Below are 22,817 nucleotides of genomic sequence, written 5' to 3'. Positions count from 1 at the left end.
TGTAATACAAACCTCATTACTACCCATTTCATCTTTATTGAATAGTCTTGATCCAATTCTCTTGCATTTTGAAACTAATCCAAAAACACAATATGCCCATTCGGTTTGTTTATAGCCACAATATCGGATTCGCAAAATTAATTTACGTCCTGGTTCTAATGGAAATTCAATTTCCTATTTTTAAAATATAAATTTAGAATAGCCAATTAATTTTTTTCCGGTTAGGGGGAAATTTAGTGTGGCCAATCCACCTACCCTGCACATCTTTGGGTTGTGGAGGAGAGACCTACGCAGACACGGCGAGAATGTGCAAACTCCACACATGGACGGCGACCCGGGGCGGGACCGAACCCGGGTCCTCGGCACCGTGAGACAGCAGTGCTACCACTGTGTTACCGTGCCGCACCAGAAATATGTTTACAAATGCATTTCTATATAGTACAGAATTTGAATAATTTCAAATTGATTCACATTGAAGTTACATTTTTTCCACTGAAAATAAAGGCTAAGCCATCTTCATGCTTTCCTCAGAAATAGTTTTGGTTTACGCATGTAATGCATCCAAAAATTGGACAATACCTAGTGTTATTCATTATTTTATTAACTACTGTTGAACACATGTTAAAATTGACACCGTCCATCCAAATTTAAGGTTTCTCTTTCCCTTCCACTCACGGGTGTTTATATTATACATAATTTGCCTTGAACCAAAGATATGCATTGTTGTTATTTGGTGGTTGTTTTTTTTTTCTTTGCAGCGTGCACCAATTTCTTTTCTACCAGCTGAAGTTGTACATTTATAGTTTTCTTTTTTGGTTAGGTAATGCTTCAACAGAGTCAACCTGTCTGGTTTTAATTTAAACCAAGCTTGGCAGTTAACTGTCAGTCATCAGTTAACTGATACTCCATGGAACGCCAGAGTCCATTTGCCAATCAATCAGCACTCTCTTCTGATGAAGTGTAAATTGTGGTTTCCTTTACATTTAGTATTCTTGTAAAATTGTCCTGATGAGGACAAGACAAAAAGCTTTGACAACATTTGACCTTTTTCAGCAATAGTCAAGTTTTTTTATTAATGTAGTCAGCATTAATGTGAATTTACACTTTCCTGTTATGTCAATGTCACTATTCAACAATCTGAATAATGTATCAACTAATAATATCTCCAAAGTGTTGGTCATTCCCTTAAATTTAATCCTATTTCAGCATCGTCTTTCGACTAGTTGTTTGGGAGCTTAACTGTTAAACCCTCCAGTTGAGAAGGCAGCATGACAGAACAAAAATCTCTCCAGTGTCCTGGCCAACATTTCTCACCTAAATCAACATCACAAAAATGTATTATGGTCATTATAGTAGGATCGGAATCCTCTCCAAATTAAATAAAATCATCAAAACCCACAGACAATACTGCAAATAAACAGGCCAAACCTCAACACAAAAAAACACGCAGGGGTTAATTTTCAAAATATCCAAATATCGAAGCAAAACCGATGGTATAAAAAGGATGTTGTCACAACAATGGCAAGTTAGCTGCCATCAGATAACTCAATTAAGCTGGGGACGCCGTTGTAACAATGCCCCCAGACAACAGATATCACATATGGTCTTACGGAGAAAGGGCAGGAAAGTAGGCATGAGTGTCTAATCAGCCATGATCCTATTGAATGATGGAGCAGGATTGAGGGGCCAAAGGCCTACTCTTGTTCCTATTTATTACGGTTTTATATTCTAATAAACAACAGCCAAGGAGGGGATCTTGTTACATGCATATCAGTCTGGGAACTAGACCACCTGAAGGGGTCCATTATTTCAGTTGTGGAAGCAACATCAGCAATGAATGGGTCTGTCTGGACCAAGGCATAAAAAGATAAGAGGTGCTAAACATGGTGCCAGCAGGATGATTTCAGGAAATAAGTTCACCATTCAACAGAACATTTTCAGAAATCGCTTTTTGATATTTTCAATAAGGGATCATCATAAAAAGGATCAAGATTGAAGCCTCTTGTTCTGCAGTCAAGGCGGTGGGTCAGGAATGGTCAACCTCACTCACAGACCTACAACTTTTGATGGTAGGGCTAACCGTGTGGGGAGTTGCAAGTTACGAGGCAAATCTGTGAAGGGTATCGGGGTCACGGTTTTAAAGGTAACCAACACCTGAAGGAATTGGGTTGGATTAAGGAGGGTCTTGGGGAGAAACACAAGGTTTTGCCTGTGGTTTTTCAGCAGAGGCTTCTGTTTAAAAAAAGCAGTGTTGCTTTGTGTGTACACAGGGTGACCGAGGTTAAATTGTGGCAGGATTTAAATAAGTGTTATGTGGTGGCATTTCAAATTTATGGCAGAGACGGTCTAATTTTGTCCTTTATAAAATCTTAAGTCACGAACCACTAGCAAGGGGAAATCGGGAGCATAAACCTCTACATTTGTTACATTATTTGCAGAGGTTATTTGCAGAGGTTGCTGCTGCACATTTCCTACATAACTATACTATAAAGCATTTTGACACGTCCATGGTTTTGAAAAGCACTTTATGAACAAAGTGTACAGTCAGAGGAATGAAAACCCTCTTGACCTTGCAGCCCCGCGAGTGAGCTTATCGGTACAGTAAAAGAACAAGTGGCATTAATGTGCAGCAAGTTTCTATTTAGCCCATTATGTATATGCCAGATGTTTTTTTAAAAAGACCTTTCAAATCATTCCTGCTTCCCAGCAAGTGCTTCTTCTTCAAGGAGGTATCCAGTGCGAAGACTGCATATTCCAATTATCAGCTTCAGTGAAAAGGTTTTCTCCTCACTTACTCCAACAAAGGAGAGTTGTGAAGGGGATTTAACCTTTGCTGCTCATCAGTGCAACATTCAGTCAAAGCTAGTGTGCTAATTATATTTTACGTCAGATTTCAGTGCTTGGTGGGTAGCATAGTGGTTAGCACTATGGTTTCACAGTGCCAGGGTCCCAGGTTCGATTCCCGGCTTGAGTCACCATCTGTGCGGAGTCTGCACGTTCTTCCAGTGTCTGCGTGGGTTTCCTTCGGGTGCTCCAGTTTCCTCCCACAAGTCGCAAAAGACATGCTGTTAGGTAATTTGGACATTCTGAATTCTCCCCGTGTACCCAAACAGGTGCCCGAATGTGGCGACTAGGGGCTTTTCACAGGAACTTAATTGCAGTGTTAATGTAAGCCTACTTATGACAATAAAGATTATTATTACTGACTGCATGGCTATCCGGTACCACACTTGGTACCACTTCATCAATCGGCCCATTTCCCAACGGATTAAAATCTTCCATCTTCATATCCCTCCATAGCTGGGCCCACCTCAATTTGTGCGATCTCAATATTTCTAGCCCCCACCAAAGGCCCCTCATTCTAGACGCAACGTGCAACCTCTCAACTCAATAGAGGCTTCAACTACTTTGTCTAAAATCTTTGTTATCACCTTTAAAAATCCTTCTCGAACTTGGGAGGGACGAGGAGGATGATGGCAACTTTACAGCCCAGGCTAATGGCGAAATGGCAGAATTATATTTAAACTGTGCCTTTTCTATCCCAAGGCAATTCAAGATCAATAACTTACTTTGAAGGGACAGTCGGTCATTCAAGTGAAAGACAGCAGCCATTTTGCATACATGGGCCAAAGGGCAATGTCTAACAGTTCTGGGTGCTGTTGGCATGTGGGGTTCAGGGGAAGAGGGTAATGACAGGAAAGTGAGATTTACTGGAGATCTTGTTATGTTAGATAAGACATTACAATTATGTTCGCATAGGTCTTGGGAGTGCAACCTGTCATGTTCTGTAGACTGGCCGAGATGAATGATGCACAACAGGACATCTAGTTTTATTATTAAACAACTGTGCGGTAAAGATAACTGGATAAGTAAATAACAAACTACTAACACTAACTATTATAGAGCTACTGCAAAATAAGTCTAGCCACAAACACGATTTACACCCAACTGCCTTGAGGCAGGGAAGAAGCTGTTTTTGAACCTGTTAGTGCATGTTCTCAGACATTTGTATCTTCTGCCCAATGGAAGAGGTTGGAAGAGTGAATAACATCGATGGGAGGTGTCTTTGATTATGCTGCCCGCTTTCCCAAGGCAGTGGGAGGTGTAGACAGAGTAAATGAATGGGAGGCAGACTTTCAGTGGTGGCTATGAAGGAGCAAGTCGCACATTTGGTGGCTCCCGCTCAGGTCGGACGTTTGGACCTTTACCCCTGATTTTCTAACGGACTTGAACTGTAAAATTGAAGACAGAGGCAATTGTGTACTGAATTCCCACATCGGTGCATGGAAAGAAGGACTAGAAGTGCTCATAAAGGCAGAAACAGAAAGACAGAGAAGGAGAAGGCTTGGGCTGAAGCTGCAGCGGGAGACAGTATGGCGGAGGACTGGACCACTGGTTTGTCGACCCAGCGATCAACGGAGCAGCTGATGCAAATTGATTCAGGATGGTTTTGCTAAGCAGAAACGGGACTGCTTGGATCCGACAAAAGAGTCGATTGAGCAGCTGGAGCTTAGATTCAACGCCCAAGATCGGGCAATCCAGAAGGTAGAGAAGGCGTGGTTGAGCAGGAGGAACAACAATCTGCGTGGAGTTGGAGGTGGGGATGCTGAGAGACCAGCAGAAGAAGCTCCTGAAGAAGGTGGATGACCTAGAGAATAGGTCCCGCCGGCAGAACTTGAGAATCGTTGGGCTCCCGGAGGGGTCCGAAGGAGCGGACGCTGGGGCATACATCGCAGATATGTTTGAAAAGCTACTGGGGGATGGGGCATTCTCCCGACCCTTGGAGGTGGACAGGGCTCACAGAGCACCTGTGAGGAAGCCGCGAATGGGGGCTCTGCACCCCCCCCCGAGGGCAATGGTGGTGAGATTCCACAGGTACATGGATAAGGAGCGCATTTTACAGTGGGCCAAGCAGACACGGAGCTGCAAGTGGGACAATAATATCTTGCAGGTCTACCAAGACCAGAGTGTGGAGGTGGCCAGGAGAAGAGCAGTCTTCAACCAGATTAGATCAATCCTTTTTAGGAAAAAGGTGAAGTTCGGACTGTTGTGTCCGGCCCATCTCTGGGTGACGTACGAGGAACAGCACTTCTATTTCGAACGCGCTGGATTTCATGAAAATGAAAGGACTGGTAGTGGACGGAGAACTTTTGAACTTTGCTGCAACGTTCAAGTTTTTTTTTCTTTTTGTTTCTCGGTTCTTTTAAAAAAAAAAGTTTCTCGTTTTGTGGAAGCTGTTTGCAATGCCTTCTGTATTGATTTGGGACCAGTGGCAGAGCCGAGAGAGTTAAGGCTTTCATTTGCACTGTTGGGGGATGGAGGTGTGCTTGTTTAGATTTTGGTGTTTTTCTGTCGGGCAATTGTGATGGGATTGTTTGATGTTGGAGTATGTTTGTATGAGCGGTGGGGCGGGGGGGAAAGAGAGAGAGAGAGAACAATAGGTGAGAGACTATCCGGCACCAGGAATGGGGCCACCAAGTTAGCAGAGCGGGCTAGCTCACGGAATCACGGACAGTGGGGAGGTGTCCATATATTCGGTTTAATCAAGGGGGTTGGGTTACAGAGCGTGGTTACTGGGGGGGGGGGGGGGGGGGCAGAGAGGGGGTTGGGGCGGAGGCTGCCTGGGGGTGGGAAGGTGGAGGCGCGGAGCATGGGCTGGAGGCGGGCCCAAAAAAGGGGATGGCTGATCGGCGAAGGTCGGGACCCCAAAACTAGGCTGATCACCTGGAATGTTCAAGGGTTAAATGGACCGGTCAAGAGGGCACGTGTGTTCGTGCATCTTAGGGGACTGAAGGCCGACGTTGTAATGTTGCAGGAGACGCACCTTAGATTAACTGACCAGATTAGATTGAGGAAAGACTAGGACAGTCAGGTCTTTCACTCGGGACTGGATTCAAAGACTAGAGGGGTCGCGATCCTGATCAATAAGCGGGTGGAGCTTGAGGCGGGTAGAATAGTTTTGGATGTGGGAGGTCGGTACATTATGGTCAGTGGGAAACGGAGGGAGTGCAGGTGGTATTAGTAAATGTGTATGCGCCAAATTGGGATGATGTGGAGTTTATAAAGAGGATGCTGGGAAGATGCTGGACCTGGACTTGCACAGGTTGGTCATAGGAGGGGCCTGGACTCGCACAGGTTGGTCATAGGAGGGGCCTGGACTCGCACAGGTTGGTCATAGGAAGGGACTTCAACACAGTTATTGACCCTGGCTTGGACCGGTCAAGCTCGAAAACGGGCATGGTGCCAGCAATGGCAAAGGAACTAAAAGGGTTCATGGAGTAGATGGGGGGGGGGGGGGAGAGAGAGAGAGAGAGAGAGAAAAGAGAGGAGATCCATGGAGATTTGGGCAGCCGAGGGTGAAGGAGTTCTCCTTCTACTCACACATGCATAAAGTGTACTCCTGGATCGATTTCTAAATTTTGAGCAGGACCTTACTGGCAGGGGTAGTGGACACGGGGTACTCGGCGATCACAATCTCAGACCATGCTCCCCACTGGGTTGACCTGCAGATTAGTAAAGACAGTAACCAGCGCCCGCACTGGAAGTTAGATGTGGGACTTTTGGCTGACGAAGGGGTGTGCGAGCGGCTGAGGAAATGTATTCAGAGCTACCTGCAGGTCAACGACACATGGGGAAATTTCAACAGCGATGGTCTGGGAAGCATTGAAGGCGGTGCTCAGAGGTCAGAGGGGAGCTGATCTCGATACGGGCCCATAGGAAGAAGGTGGACAGAGCAGAGACGGACAGACTGGTTAAGGAGATACTACAGATCGACAGGAGATATGCAAAGACCCCCGAGGCAGGGCTTTTAAGGGAACGGCAGAGGCTACAGGCAGAGTTTGGCTTATTAATCACAGGGAGGGCGGTGGAGCAGCTGAGAAAGGCAAGGGGGCGATCTAGGAGTATGGAGAGAAGGCCACCAGAATGCTTGCACAGCAGCTTAGAAAGAGGGAGGCAGCTAGGGAGATAGGGAAAGTAAATGACGGAAATGGGAACCTGGTTGGCGATTCAGCAGGGGTGAAGAAGGCTTTTAGGGATTTCTACAGTAGGCTGTATAGGTCGGAACACCCTACAGGGCCGGAGGGGATGAGGCACTTCTTGAGGGGGGCTGAATTTCCCAAAGGTGGATGAGGAGCTGGTAGAAGGCATGGGGGCCCCGATCGGGTTGGAAGAGATAGTGGAGGGTCTGAAGGCGGGTAAAGCCCCGGGCCGGACGGGTACCCAGTGGAGTTTTATAAAATGTTCTCTGGGATATTGGGGCCGGTGTTGATGAGGATGTTCAATGAGGCAAGGGAAAGAGCGGTACTGCCCCAGACGATGTCACAGGCCAGGATTTCGCTGATTCTGAAGCGGGACAAGAACCCGGAGCTGTGTGGGTCCTACAGGCCGATATCCCTGTTGAATGTGGGCGCCAAACTGCTGGCCAAAATGTTGTCCTCCAAGATTGAGGATTGTGTTCCGGATGTTATTAGGGAGGACCAGACGGGGTTTGTTAAGGGTAGGCAGTTGGTGGCCAATGTAAGAAGGTTGTTAAATGTGATCATGATGCCGCCGGAAGGTAGGGAGGTGGAGGTAATGATCGCAATGGATGCAGAAAAGGCTTTTGATCGGGTAGACTGGGATTATCTGTGGGAGGTACTGGGACGGTTCGGATTTGGGCGGGGCTTTATTGACTGGGTCAGGTTGCTGTATCAGGCTCCTGTGGCAAGTGTACGGATGAATAGGACAACATTGGACTATTTTAGACTGCACCGGGGGACGAGACAAGGATGCCCCCTCTCCCCACTGTTGTTCGCGCTTGCAATGGCTCTGAGAGCCTCAAGGGGCTGCTGGAAAGGGCTGGTCGGGGGGGGGGGGGGGGGGGGGGGGGGGGGCACAGTGTCTCTGTGACGACCTGCTTCTGTATGTATCGGATCCATTAGAATGATGGAAGAAATCATGAGGATTCTGGGGGAATTTGGCCGGTTTTCGGGGTAAAACTAAATATGGGGAAAAGTGAGAAGTTTGCAGTCCAGGCGAGGGGACAGGAGAGGCGATTGGGGGAGCTGCCGTTAAGATTAGTAGGGGGAAGCTTAAGGTACCTAGGCATTCAAGTGGCGCGGGAATGGGACCGGCTGCATGAATTAAATCTGGCCCGGCTAGTAGACCAAATGAAGGACGATTTTCGTAGATGAGACGCGCTCCCATTGTCATTAGCTGGGAGGGTGATGATGACGGTCCTCCCAAGATTCCTGTTCGTGTTACAATGTCTCCCCATCTTTATTCCACGGTCCTTTTTTAAAGGACAACAAAGTGATCCGTAGCTTTGTTTGGGCGGGCAAGACCCCGCAGGCAAGGATGGTAATGCTTGAGCGGAGTTGGGGAGAGGGCGGGCTGGCACTGCAAGATTTTAGTAACTATTACTGGGTGGCGAATATAGCCATGATCCGAGTGGGTGGTGGGGGGAGGGTCAGCATGGGAGCGTATGGAGAAGGCCTCATGTAAGGGCACCAGCTTGGGGGCGTTGATAACGGCACCTCTGCCATTCCCGCCAGCACGATACTCCACCAGCCCCGTGGTGGTGGCGGCCGAGAGACTGGGAGCAATGGAGGAGACATGTGGGAGCAGAGGGAGCATCGGTCAGGTCCCCAATCTGTAATAATCACCGGTTTGCCCCGGGAAGTATGGATGGGGGGTTCCGGATATGGCGGAGAGCAGCGATTGAGAGGATGGGGGATATGTTGATAGACGGAAGCTTTCCGAGTAGGAGGGCGCTGGAGGAGAAGTTTGGGTTGGCGAGGGGAAACAACTTCAGGTATCTGCAGGTGCGGGACTTCCTATGTAAACAGGTGTCAACCTTCCCACTCCTACCGCTAAGGAGGATTCAGGACAAGGTAGTTTCCAGAGGGTGGGTAGGAGAAGGGAGCGTCTCGGACATTTACAAGGAACGTATGGGGTCGGAGGAGACGCAGACCGAGGAGCTGAAACGCAAGTGGGAGGAGGATCTGGGAGGAGAGATAGAGGATAGTCTATGGGCGGACACGTTGAGTAGAGTCAACGCATCCGCAACATGTGCCAGGCTCAGCCTTAAGGTCATTCACTGGGCTCACATGAGAGTGGCCCCGATGAGCAGATTCTTTGGGGTGGAAGACAGGTGTGCAAAATGTGCGGGAGGACCAGCGAACCATGTCCACATGTTCTGGGCATGTCCGAAGCTTAGGGGATTTTGGCAGCGGTTTGCAGATGTCATGTCCACGGTGTTAAAAACAAGGGTGGCGCTGAGTCCAGAGGTGGCGATTTTCGGGGTGTCAGAAGACCCGGGAATCCAGGAGGAGAAAGAGGCAGACGTTCTGGCCTTTGCTTCCCTGGTAGCCCAGAGCCTCTACTCAATTATGAGCTTGGAGGGACTCAAAGCCCCCAAAGTCAGAGACCTGGCTATCGGACATGGCTAGCTTTCTCTGTTTGGAGAAAATCAAGTTCGCCTTGAAAGGGTCACTGTTAGGGTTCGCCCAGAACTGGCAACCGTTCGTCGACTTCTTCGTGGAAAATTAATCGTCAGCAGAAGGGGGGGGGGGGGGTTAGTTTAGTTTAGAGTAGGGGGTTAATAAAGGTGGGACCTGTAAGGGAGGGAGACGGCTTTTGCACTACGTTTATAGTTTCATGTACATTGTTTGTTGTGTTGTTGTTATAATACCAAAACATATCTCAATAAAAAGTTTATTAAAAAGAAAATGAATGGGAGGCGGATCCGTGCGATGGACTGGGCTTTGTTCACGACTTTCAGTAGTTTCTTACAGTCTTGGGCCAAGCAGTTGCCATACTAAGCTGTGATGCATCAAGCGAGAATGCTTTCTATGGTGCACCTATAAAAATTTGTAAGAGTCAACATGGACATGCGAATATCCTTAGTTTCCCGACGAAGTATAGACATGGGTGTGCTTTCTTTGTCGTGGCGTTGACATGGGTGGACCAAGACAGATGGTTGGTGGTGATGTGCACACCTAGGAATTTGAAGCTGTCAACCATCTCTACCTCGGATCTACCATGACTTGGAGGCGAATGTGCTACAATTGGGCCACGCATTTACATCTGTTTTTTTTAAATATAAATTTAGAGTACCCAATTATTTTATTTTCCAGTTAAGAGGCAATTTAGTGTGGCCAATCCACCTAACCTGCACATCTTTTGGGTTGTGGGGTGAGACCCACGCAGACGGAGAGAATGTGTAAACTCCACACGGACAGTGACCCAGAGCCGGGATTCGAACCCGGGTCCTCAGCGCCACAGTCCCAGTTCTAACCACTGCGCCACATGCCACCCTTGTTTTGTTCTTTCAAGTAGTAGTGAGTTATATAGTCACGCTGGAAGCAAGTCCTTCTAATGATCCACAATTATAGCCTTATACAAATTGCTCCTATGATATTGCTTCTATGAAAAGGTACAACGTGGTAAATGTTTAGCAGTTAACTTGATAATGTCCAATGATTTGACATGGAAATGCCTCAAGCGGCTGAGGGAATGGAGAATCCCGCTGCTGCAGGGGCATGCCATGCCAGAAAAAAAAACGTCTGGTGGACCGAAGAATCCCACCACAGGAGTTCACTGGACCCAAAATCAAGAGCAATCATATTGCAGAAGTATAAGCTTCCAACATTAAAAGCTCTTAAAAATGGGCAGATGCAGAAACAATCAATCATTCTTCAGCTGGTTCTACAGCATTTTCTGAATTGCTCATTAATTCCACCCTATCTTGGAGACAAAGACCAGCAGCGGAATCCTCCGATCTGCCAGCAGCGCACCAGTGGGTTCCCCGGTGTGGGGGTGGCCATAATGGGAAACCCCATTGGCCGGCTGAGGGAATGGAGAATCCCGCTGCTGCAGGGGCATGCCATGCCAGAAAAAAAAACGTCTGGCGGACCGAAGAATCCCACCACAGGAGTTCACTGGACATAAAATTAAGAGCAATCATATTGCAGAAGTATCTAAAGGGCTTCCCTCAGCCATGGAACACAAGTCACCACACCATTGGGCAGGGGGAAGAGAAAAAAAATCAGTTGAGAATAAACGTTTACAGATAATTAGGGAAACGCAGAAAGTGTAAACAAGTTACTATTGCACACTTATTAGCTCATGGAGTAAGAATGTAAATAACAATAAACATCAACTGCTAAAACATCACAGAAATGGAAAAATTCCAGATTGAACAGGGACGTGATAAGAGCACAAGTTTGGAATGACGGAATGAAATTGATGGAGAATTTGCTTTCATACCTTAAAGCAGGAATTGGGGAAAAGAAAGGTTCAACAGATGCAAAAAAAGTCAACTTACCACAATACGTATAGATACTGTTGGACTCCAAAAACCTCACTTTCAGGTTGTGAAGCACTGCAGGCTCATGCAGGTAACTGAGTGCCGTCAAGTCATTTTCACCCATTAGAATGTCAGGGTTCCGCAGATACGGTAATTCTTCCGTTTTTTCATTTATGTGACGCTCAATATGCTACAAACAACAAGAAAAAAAATTTACCCCTACAACAAGGTTTTTAAAAAGGAAACACTTTCCCCAATAGGTTCCTCATTAGTTATTTTATCTTGATATTTATTTTCAGAGCAACTAGAGGGCTGTTCTTGTGCAATGAAAAAGTCAGACAATATCTTAACGTAGTCGAAGTTGACACTGGAATGATCTTTCTTGGTTGAGGCAGTAAATTAAATAAAATATGAAATTCTAGTTATTTACTTAAGGAATGAAGCTTCCATGATTTAAAACAAATAGATTTTACTATACGACAATCAAACACTAAATGCCATCTTGGGTAACCCCTATGCTCTAAATCCCAGAATCAGCACAAGTTAAACATTAACAAACAGGCAAATTGCAGTTGATTACAAACTACAAATTAAATGGCATAAATGGGCGGCATGGTAGCACAGTGGTTAGCACTGTTGCTTCACAGCTCTAGGTTCGTTCCCAGCTTGGGTTACTGTCTGTGCGGAGTCTGCACTTTCTCCCTGCGTCTGCGTGGGTTTCCTCAGGGTGCTCCGGTTTCCTCCCACAAGTCGAGAAAGATGTGTTTGTTAGGTAATTTGGATATTCTGAATTCTCCCTGTGTACCCGAACAGGTGCTGGATTGTGGCGACTAGGGACTTTCCACAGTAACTTCATTGCAGTGTTACTGTAAGCCTGCTTGAGACAATAAAGATTAATTTTTTTTTAAAAATGTAAACAATTATTAAATTAATAAATAATGTACAATTAAAACAGATCTTACTAATTGGCTTGGCAAACCACTCAGCACATTACGGCAACTCGGTCACTAAAAAGTCCTTTAAAACTATCTTCTCAAAAGAATTTCTGCTCCTGTTCAGCCTGATCCTCAGCTTACAGCTGCGCTCACCCAACCCAAAGTGCACGGACTCAGTCCTCAATAAAAATAGCCCACATCTGCAGAACCTCCTCAGCTCTGCTGTTGATGGGCTGGATGGCGTAGATCCAACAAAGAACAGCAACAGCTGCAACAACTGCATATTTGCTTATTCCCAAATTCTGGATCTAGTGTCTTCTCTTATCTACTTACCTGTACTGCACCGCTGGGATCATCATCTGAATGCTGATGGCTGTGCCCTTTAAAATGGTTTCACATGTTTCAGTCTCGCCAGAATGTTTGGTTCCAATTGAAGTTTTCAGTTTTACTTTTCTTGAAAACGGTAAGGGGGTGGTGGTTTCTTTTCAGTTTATCCTTTGTATGAAGCTCCATCAAAAATGGTAAGCTGAGACCACAGATTCCATCATAGAACCCACAAAAGAAACATTGCTTTCCCCTTCTGATCTACTCATTCAGGATAGAGTTCTTAAGTACCAGATATCCCTGCTATTACCAAGGCCAATATCCCCAATTTCTACCAGCATATACCATGTGGAAATTCCTCCCAAGCCATGTGGAAATTCCTCCGAGGCCAGAATTAGAGGAGTGCAGATATCTCCAAGGGTTACAGGGTTGAAGGAGATGACAGAGATGGTGAAGAGCGAGGCAAATAGAGGGATCTGAAAGACGGGATGAAAAATTAAAATTAATGCAGGTCAACGAGCACAGGAACGGTGGGGGAAGAACAGGATTTGTTGCGAGTTAGGACACAGGCAGCAGAAGTATAACTTCAATTTCGAGGGCGATAGAATGTGGGAGACCAACCAGCAGTGCATTGGGATAGTCGAGTCTACAGATAAGCTGATGCAAGGCAAAGTTATGGAGATAGAACGAGACAATCTTTGTAATGGCACGAACGAGGTTGGAAGTTCATCACAGGAGCAAATACAGCAGGTTGCAAACAGACTGGCTAAATCGCTGGAGTGGGGGACAGAAAATGGTTTAAGTCTTGCCAATTTTTAACTGAAGAAAATTTGTGCTCATCTAGTACTAGATATCAGATAAGCAGTATGATTGAGCAGCAGTGGAGGCGTTAAAAGAGATGGTGTCTGTATACCTGCAGGAACCTAATGTGCCTTTGGATGATATGGGTGAGGGGATATGTAGATAAAAAAAAAAGAGGGTGACCAGGATAAATCTTTGGGGGACCAAGAGGTAACAGTGCAGAAGCAGGAAGAAAATAATTGCAAGTGATCCTCTGACTTTGATTATATAGATTACAACATTAGAACAGAACCGTGTACGAGTCCCATCCAGCTGGATGACAGTACAGAGCATTGGAGGAGGATATTGTGGTCAACCATTCAGAGGTCTGCAATGATCGACGAGGGAAAGGTGGGAAAATTCAGCTTTGCTGCTGTCATAGGATGTCATTTACCATTCAGGCAAGCGCTGTTTCACGACTATGGAAGGAGCAGAAACCTGATGGGAGGGTTTTAAACATGGGTCTCCGGGAAAGATGGGAATAGATTTGTGGCGGGTAACATGTTCAAGGACAAAAGAGGAAAAAGGGAGGTTGGAGATGGGATGGTAGTTTGCAAGAATGGTGGAGCAAGGGTTGATGTTTTACAGAGAGTGGTGATGGCAGATTTAAAGAGGGACAACACTTAGCTAACATGAGGGAGGGCCAGGAGAGGTTGGATGATCAGTAGTTCAATGCAAATAGAGTTGAGGGACCAGAAGACGAGTGTCAGGAAGCAGAGGTAGCATTAAGCAATCTATGTTTGTATTGGTGGATATTAGAAAGGTATAGATTCCAGTTTTATTTTATGTTTCAGTGTAAGAAAAGGGTTAAAACTCTGTTATATTCATGTTAAACAAAGGTGCGTGCGTGTATGGGGTATTGGTTTCATTTCAAACCGTGTCTGCATTGTGCTTCGAGAGTTTATGATGTGATAAGTAAACAAGAGCTTAAAGAAAGGCTGAGCTGTTACCTCTCAACCAGGGGCTAAGTTTTTTGAGTTTCGTTCTAACTAGACCCAAGGCAGTTGGAGCTCAGCAGCCGAGGAAACAGCTCTGCCAGAGGCAGAAAACGAAAAGCAGGATAATGGAGTAATGGAGAAGTCCCAGAAACTAAAGAACAGCTAGTTCTAGAAGTCACAGAATGAAAATAGGTGCCCCAGGAAGATGGATGTCAAAGGGACAAAAGGAACTGGAATTTGAACACAGTATTGCTCATTGAAGTTAAAGACAGACCTGATGAAGTTGACTCGCAAGAAGTCAGTTATAATGAAGCAATCCTCAGGTTGTATGTACAACCTGTGAAGCAGTTGTGTTTTATTGATGCGTGGAGACCGGAGAGGTTGTGGGAAAGCTTGAATGCACGTGGCAATAAAGACGGAGGAATACGGAAAGGAAGTTGAAAAGAATTGCTACAGGAGTTGCTTTTGATAGCAGTATCAATACTCACCAATTCAAACATTTGGAATGAAAGTTCTGCATTGCACATTTTTTGAGACTTGAACACAGTAACAAATCCAAACTCCCACTAGAGGGCAGTGTTTACCACTAGAGGGCAGTGTTTAATGCAATGTCACTTTTTTAATACAAAAACATAGCCAGGTAACGCCGCCACAGAATCTTTAATCTAAAAAAAAAAAAGGTCAATTTTGTCTTCTGACCAACATCACACACATTAAAAGTTTAGCATAGAAGGCCATACCAATGGTCATTTGTGGATCAAATATCAACTGGTTCCAGACATTTGCGTAAAAATAAATACGCCTGTTGGACTGGTTACATGAATATATATCTGTAAACTAAAACCTTGCACATGGGATGGATTTAGATGCCTAAATCTTACTTCAGCTATCAAGCTTTCATAATGGAAAAGTCATGTTACAGTGGAAACTCAATGTTTACATATCTGCACAACCCAAAAACGGGCCAACATTTGATTGTAACATTTGGCTGTCACACAATGCTCAACTATTCAAACCGTAAAAAGAATCGAGTGCCTCTCTCCTCTACCCACCACCGAGTAACAAGATGCAGGGGCAGATGTTAACAGGAATTTACATAGTGCCTTTAGCATAATAAAATGTTCCAATGCACATCGCATACAAAATTTGACACCAAGCCAAATAGAGTTATTCAAACAGATGACCCAAAGCTGCATTGGAGGTCAGTTTTTAAGGAACATCTCAAAAGGGGAGGAAAGAGGGAGTTAGGAAGGAATCATTCCAAAATTCAGTCGCTTTTTAAAAAAAAAATCTATGTACTTAACAATATGATTAGATGTACTCATTAAACCGTCTTGTGTTTTAATAGCTTGATTTAAGCCTCCAACCCACCACAAGCGATCTTATATTTTGCGAATACAGTTTATTGTACAATGCTGGAGTTCTGCTTGGTAGGAACAGGATGGAAGCAAAGATATGGAATGCCACATGGGATGGTTGGACCAGGTCCCAAGCACGATACATTTATCAAAATTTGTAAGAGATTTAACTTTAAGGCAGATGTAAAGCTACCACTTAAAATTACCACTGCAGTTAAAGGAAATGCCATTATAATAAATGCACACCCAAGAGTTATGCTTTGGTGTTAAAGGGTTGCTATTTTAATAAATAGCAAAGATTTGAGAAAACCCATTTAGAAATAGGAATAATTAGACCAATTAGACCATAACATATTCACTATTACAAACACCATTGATAGAAAAAAACCAAAAACGTTGCAGTGGTTTTCTCAAACATTTGAAGGAATTGAGGGATATCATACACTGCTTAAACTTACAGTTCCATCTTCCAGTTTGAGGTAAAGGATGTGGTCCTCTTTTTTGAAATCTTTTATTAGTTCAGCTGACTTCCACACCTCCTCAGCGTCAGGAATCCATACTTTGGTTGACTAAAAAATAGACAATGTCAAGACTACAATTTGGGGAAAAACGTTTGATCAGTGAGATCAACGCAATTTTGAAGCAAACCAATATTACTGTCATGACAATTCCACCCTAACCCATGCTATAAACAGCCGCAGCATGCACACAATATTGCATACAGATGCCAACCTACAAATCACAAGCTTACCAACAGCCTCAAAAATCCAACATCCTCAGTGCATAACTCAGCCGTGGTTCAATGGTAGCATGCTCAACTCAGTCATAAGCTTGGGGCAGCACGGTGGTGCAGTGGTTAGCACTACTGCCTATGGTACCGAGCACCCAGGTTCGATCCTGGCCCCGCATCACTATCCGTGTGGAGTTTGCACATTCTCCCAGTGTCGGACTGGGTTTCACCCCCACAACACAAAGATGTGCAGGTTAGGTGGATTGACCATGCTAAATTTCCCCTTAATTGGAAAAAAAATAATTGGGTACTCTAAATGGAAAAAAAACTCAGTCAGAAGCTGGTTTAATAGGACGGCACAGTGGTTAGCACTGCTGCCTCATAGTTCCAGGGAGCCGAGTTCCTGTGTGGAGTTTGCACTTTCTCCCCATGTCTGTGTGGGTTTCCTCCGGGTGCTCCAGTTTCCTTCCACAGTCCAAAGATGTGCAGGTTAGATGGATTGGCCATGATAAATTGCCCCCTAGTGTCCAAAAAGGGTAGGTGGAGTTACGGGGATAGGGTGGAGGCGTGGGCTTGGGTCAGGTGCTCTTTCAAGGGGCCGGTGCAGACTCGATGGGCTGAATGGCCTGCACTGTTTTACATGATTCTATTAAGCCCCCCCAAAATTGAGAAACTTAATCCAAGTTATTAGTGAAGTACTGATCGAATGCTGCATCAGACACTAACCTTTCCTAGGTCAACATAATTTACAGATGCCCAGGAAAGATTACTCTCAAAATACCATCCATTAAATTCCACTGCTTTAGGTTTTTAAAAAAAAGAGCTGATTAATACAGAGATAACAACATTTTCGTGCCCGAATGGAAACCAGAATATAATTATTTATGCATCAATGTTTGCCTTCCCAGTCAGATCAATTTTAGACTCTAGGTTTTTACAAATTCTAGCTCAACTTTTACCTACATCTCCTCTCCTCCCCAGATGCCACATACTTGAGAATATTCCCAATGGGACTCTCTTTTTGGCAATGGATTCATTAGATTTTATTTTGCTTCATAGAATATGTTACCCATTATTTTGCAATGGTTTAACAATTTACCCAAAATTCTGTTGAATTCTCCGATTATAAAATAAACCTTCAAAAAAAAAGATATGGGAAAACAATTTGGTATGATTATTAACTACTTCCACAATGTAATCAGAATGACACTTGGGAGAGTTTATTGGTCACAAGTCTGCTCAGGCAATTTCAACCAAGGGTCCAAAACGTTGACCCAAAATGATTGCAAGGCTATCAGAATTATGCCCATTTGATCAGAGTGTTCCGCATGCTGCGGACATACTAGCTTGTGTTTTCTCCAGCCAACACTAATAAATGTTTCCCAAATTTATGGCATTGTTTCCCTTGGACGAATGCCATCCTTTCAAAAGCCACATTTGGCAGCTTCCAAGTGCATGCCAGTATTTACATGGAGCCCTCAAAAGGTAAAAATCTGAAAAAAAGTAGAGTGCATCAGGAGTTCAAGTGAGAAGGAAAATGTGGTCCCTGCATTAAATGAAAAAGGTGCTGCTACATGAATGAAATTGTTTGCCTTCACGCAGCACTTCTCCCCAAAAAGCTATCACACAAAACAGATTATGTTCAAGGACAATGATTACTGCAGTCATTTGCACAACAGAGCCCAGAGGAATAAGATAATCAGTTAACCATTAACAGGAAAAAAAAGGTTAAGTTGGAACATTGGTCCATGCGCAAGAACTCTTATTCGTTGAATAATACTCTAAATCCTCACAATGTCAATTCAGCAGATGGCAGGCCTGTCACATCTCAATGTTGACTCCTTCTAGCTATGCAGCATTCGTGTGTCGGTCTAGACTAGGTACAGTACTCCAGACCTGGAAGGAGGTTTGGCTTTAGAATCTAGGAGATTTCAACCACAATACGGAGCATATTTGTAAACATTCATTACTTTGAAGCCGTGTGGGAGTCTGGTGCAATTTTGGCAACTGCCACAAAGAACCAAGCTGGGCTGCCATAGCAACAGAATCTCATCAGAGCAGCACAAGTGAACAGAAGAGAGGCTAAAGAGTAAAGCTATTTTTGTATTTATTTAGGATTAACTTAGTGTACCACCTGCTTACAATTTCTTTGTTAACCATGCCAAGTATATGCGACCTCTCCTTTCTTTCGAGATCATTTTTTTTTTTTTTGAAACCCGCTTGCAAAACGTTCAGGTCATCGAGGCATCAGAGCAAAAATAGGATGGCAAGGTGGCAACATTGGTGCAGTGCCAACACCTCACTGAATCACAGTCTTCAGATGCTGCTTTGGTGAGAATGGAATGGAAAACAAATGCCCAATTTTGATACGGTTCAGTCAAAGCATAAAACACCATTATTTCAGTAACAGCACTATCCAAAAAGAAAATGAAAATTTGCCGCTACACAATGTTGAGAAAAGGAATTTGACCTTTGTTTCCAGATTTGGGGGGTGGCGGGGGGCAAGTGTCAACTTTGGGCATAAATTTCACTGGTTCCATTACAGTTCAAATTCCCACAGAAACTCTAGTCACTGCTTTGCGAATTAGCACAACTGGTAAATATAATAGAACAATTGCTTTTCTCTTAACATATTAATTGCTTTTAATTAGAAGTGGTACCGAGATAAGTATTGATGCAGCTAAAAAAAATGTTACCCCAAAATATTCTTCCCCCCCCCCCCCCCCACAATTCAGGGGATGTAGGTGCCAATTGCTGAGCCAGCATTTATTGCCCACCCCTAAATGTCCTTGAACTGAGTGGATTGCCAGGCCATTTCAGGGGGCATTTAAGGGTCAACCACATTGGTGTGGGTCTTGAGTCACATGTAGGCCAGACCAGGTGAGGGGGATAGGTTTTGTTCCCTCAAAGGACTTTTTAAAAAAACAGATGGGTTTTTACAACACGGTTATCATTTGATTTTTATTGAATTCAAATTTCACCACCCGAACCTGGGTCCTCAGGAGAATTACCCTGGGTTCATGGATTACTAATCCAGCAACAATACCGCTTATGGGGATTTTCACAGCAACTTCATTGCAATGTTGATGCAAGCCTATTTGTGACACTAAGAAAGATTATTATGCCACTGTCTTACACTTAATAATATCTACACCATTGAAACAGTCTTTAAAACCAGTATAAAACAACTTTATTGGTTTAATTCTTGCAGAGTGAATTTAATAATATGGCTTTTTAAAAAAAAAATTTTAACGTGCCTGCGCGTCCAAGAAAATAAGGTCAATGTTTTCATGAACCCCCTCACACTGCGCCCCCAGCCCCCTCACACTGCCCCCCCCAGCCCCCTCACACTGCCCCCCCCCCAGCCCCCTCACACTGCCCCCCCCAGCCCCCTCACACTGCCCCCCCAGCCCCCTCACACTGTGCCCCCCAGCCCCCTCACACTGCGCCCCCCAGCCCCCCTCACACTGCGCCCCCCAGCCCCCCTCACACTGCGCCCCCCAGCCCCCCTCACACTGCGCCCCCCAGCCCCCTCACACTGCGCCCCCCAGCCCCCCTCACACTGCGCCCCCCAGCCCCCCTCACACTGCGCCCCCCAGCCCCCCTCACACTGCGCCCCCCAGCCCCCTCACACTGCGCCCCCCCAGCCCCCTCACACTGCGCCCCCCCAGCCCCCTCACACTGCGCCCCCCCAGCCCCCTCACACTGCGCCCCCCAAGCCCCCTCACACTGCGCCCCCCAGCCCCCTCACACTGCGCCCCCCCAGCCCCCTCACACTGCGCCCCCCAGCCCCCTCACACTGCGGCCCCCAGCCCCCTCACACTGCGCCCCCCAGCCCCCTCACACTGCGCCCCCCAGCCCCCTCACACTGCGCCCCCCAGCCCCCTCACACTGCGCCCCCCAGCCCCCTCACACTGCGCCCCCCAGCCCCCTCACACTGCGCCCCCCAGCCCCCTCACACTGCGCCCCCCAGCCCCCTCACACTGCGCCCCCCCAGCCCCCTCACACTGCGCCCCCCCCAGCCCCCTCACACTGCGCCCCCCAGCCCCCTCACACTGCGCCCCCCAGCCCCCTCACACTGCGCCCCCCAGCCCCCTCACACTGTGCCCCCCAGCCCCCTCACACTGCACCCCCCCATCCCCCTCACACTGCGCCCCCCCCATCCCCCTCACACTGCGCCCCCCCCATCCCCCTCACACTGCACCCCCCAGTCCCCTCACACTGCACCCCCCCAGCCCCCTCACACTGCACCCCCCCAGCCCCCTCACACTGCGCCCCCCCAGCCCCCTCACACTGCGCCCCCCCAGCCCCCTCACACTGCGCCCCCCCACACAGCATGGAGTCAGATACTTACAGAGCCAACTCAACTGTAAAATCATATATCTGCACACACTATACCACAGTTACCATAGAATTTACAGTGCCAAAAGAGGCTATTTGGCCCATCGAGTCTGCACCAGCCCTTGGAAAGAGCACCCTACTAAAGCCCCACATTTCCACCCTATCCCTGTAACCCAGCAATCCCACCTAATTTTTTTTTTTGGACACTAAGGCCGATTTAGCATGGGAAATCCACCTAACTACACATCTTCGGACTGTGGGAGGAACCCCACGCAGACACGGGGAGAACGTGCAGACTCCGCACAGCCTGTGACCCAAGCTGGGAATCGAACCTGGGACTCTGGCGCAGTGAAGCAACCGTGCTAACCATTGTGCTACCCATAGAATCCACAAATTCCACACCCATACTAGGCAACTGCTGCAAAACAAAATGACACACATGTTGCTCACACTTCTGCATTCAGTCACTTTGAATAGCAATTCTAAAGTTCACTGGGAACATAGAACCCCAGGAAGGCAGGCCCCTCCCCACAAACCCCCAAAACCAAACTGGCTCAAACCCCACCACCACCACCACCCCATCCACATTGTGAATATCACTCAGGGTACCTTTTACACCCAAATACATCATGACTTCAGGCAGTTATTTACATGAATTACCTTTATTCATACAATGGTTTCAAAAAGTATGTAATGTCCCCCTTTTCATTACAATGGCTTCAATTAGCCTTAAACGGGATACATGTTAAAGGCGTTGTATAAACACAGGTTTCCATAAACGTGAACTGAAAAATCGAGTTGTGGTAGTAAGAAAATCCAAACATTGAAACGGTGTTTAAATTATAACGCCTGGCATGTTTTGTTTGTAACTATAGATAAACATCATCTCTCCCGTCTTTTAGAAATAAAACTTTCTGAAGCAGGTACACAAATCTCCCAAAAGGTCTATTATCCGAAAGCACTTGGATTTACGGCTAAACTGATCAGTTTTTAAGTAAAGCTTTTTGGCTGGTCGTACCTTGGTGTAAAGTTCAACCCCAGCCATTTCATCCAGAGACAATCCGCTCCTTCCGTTGCGCGCAGGCCGGGCGGGTTGAGAAGTTGTTAAAGAATCTTCCACACCTGCCGTTGGCCGGTCGGCGCTGACCTGTATCCCGCCAAACACTGCGCGTGACCGCAAGCACCTGTAAGGAAGGAGCTTCAACTCAATCAGATCACAACAAGCTCCTTCTCCCTGCCTGAGGAGGGCCAGAGTAAGAAGCACAACGTTAGACAAGTTCCACCACAGCCAAGTCAATAAAGAATGCACTTAATCATTAAGTCCAACTTTAACTCTCATCGGTTCCAGACTGAATTGTAAACTTGTCATTAACAGGCCCAGGGACCGGGTGCCTGGAAAGGGAGCATGCAATGTCCATGGGTACCATCACAGCCTTCCGTGCCCAGTGGGCACCGCAGGGGCTGGAGTGCTTTATCGACCCTCTTAATCGCACTTTGATTTTATGTTTGTTGAGTTTCCATTGCTCTTTGCAGTGCCCTATCAGGAGCAGCCCCTTTTCATTTGTGCCTAAGTTTGTGTCTTTCTCTGTAATTGTTTGACCTCAAAAGGTCTGGAGTAAAATTGAACAACCCAGGAAGCGGGCGACCAAGGGGGTCATGTGACCCGACTGTCTGCCCTTCTACCACGGCTACATTAGTGGCCGGATGTCCCTGGAGAGGGAGCATCTGGTGGCACCTTTGATCCCTTCTGTACCCAGTGGGCACCGTGGTACTGGGGTGCCTTATTGACCCTCTTAATCACGTTTTGATTTGATGTCTTGAGTTTCATTTGTGATCTGTTTTTTTGTTTAAGGCAGTATCCCTTTAACGGGCTGCCCTTTCAATTTGTCCCTCAGTTTATTGGGTTTAATTTAATGGTGTTCTGTTTTACCCCAAAACAGGAGTAAAATTGAACAAATTTAAGGGCGAAAAAAGGGTTTGCTGGACAAATTTCACCAAAAATATTTGGGTGAGTGGTGGATTGGAGAATAGCTAGAGTGATTCACCAACAGTGTTAAATGC

At 46.0% G+C, this 22,817-nt stretch overlaps 1 protein-coding gene across 1 annotated transcript in view; it reads right to left on the bottom strand.

Annotated features, from left to right (window-relative positions):
• The window catches only part of LOC140395772 (unconventional myosin-Vb-like), a 156,199-nt gene extending 134,371 nt beyond the window's left edge, over positions 1-21,828 (bottom strand). Inside the window, exons 1-3 of the mRNA XM_072483929.1 lie at positions 21,775-21,828; positions 16,144-16,254; positions 11,309-11,480 (exon numbers count right to left, since the gene is read on the bottom strand). Of these exons, the coding sequence (XP_072340030.1) occupies positions 11,309-11,480; positions 16,144-16,254; positions 21,775-21,801 (310 nt within the window). The 5' untranslated portion in view covers positions 21,802-21,828. The remainder of the gene's footprint in view (positions 1-11,308; positions 11,481-16,143; positions 16,255-21,774) is intronic.
• Positions 21,829-22,817: the final 989 nt, after the last annotated feature.

This window comes from Scyliorhinus torazame, chromosome 18, assembly GCF_047496885.1.
Source record: "Scyliorhinus torazame isolate Kashiwa2021f chromosome 18, sScyTor2.1, whole genome shotgun sequence".
NCBI lineage: Eukaryota > Metazoa > Chordata > Chondrichthyes > Carcharhiniformes > Scyliorhinidae > Scyliorhinus > Scyliorhinus torazame.
The sequence above is the reverse complement of the archived record's forward strand: the minus strand, read 5'-3'. Positions and strand labels throughout refer to the sequence as shown.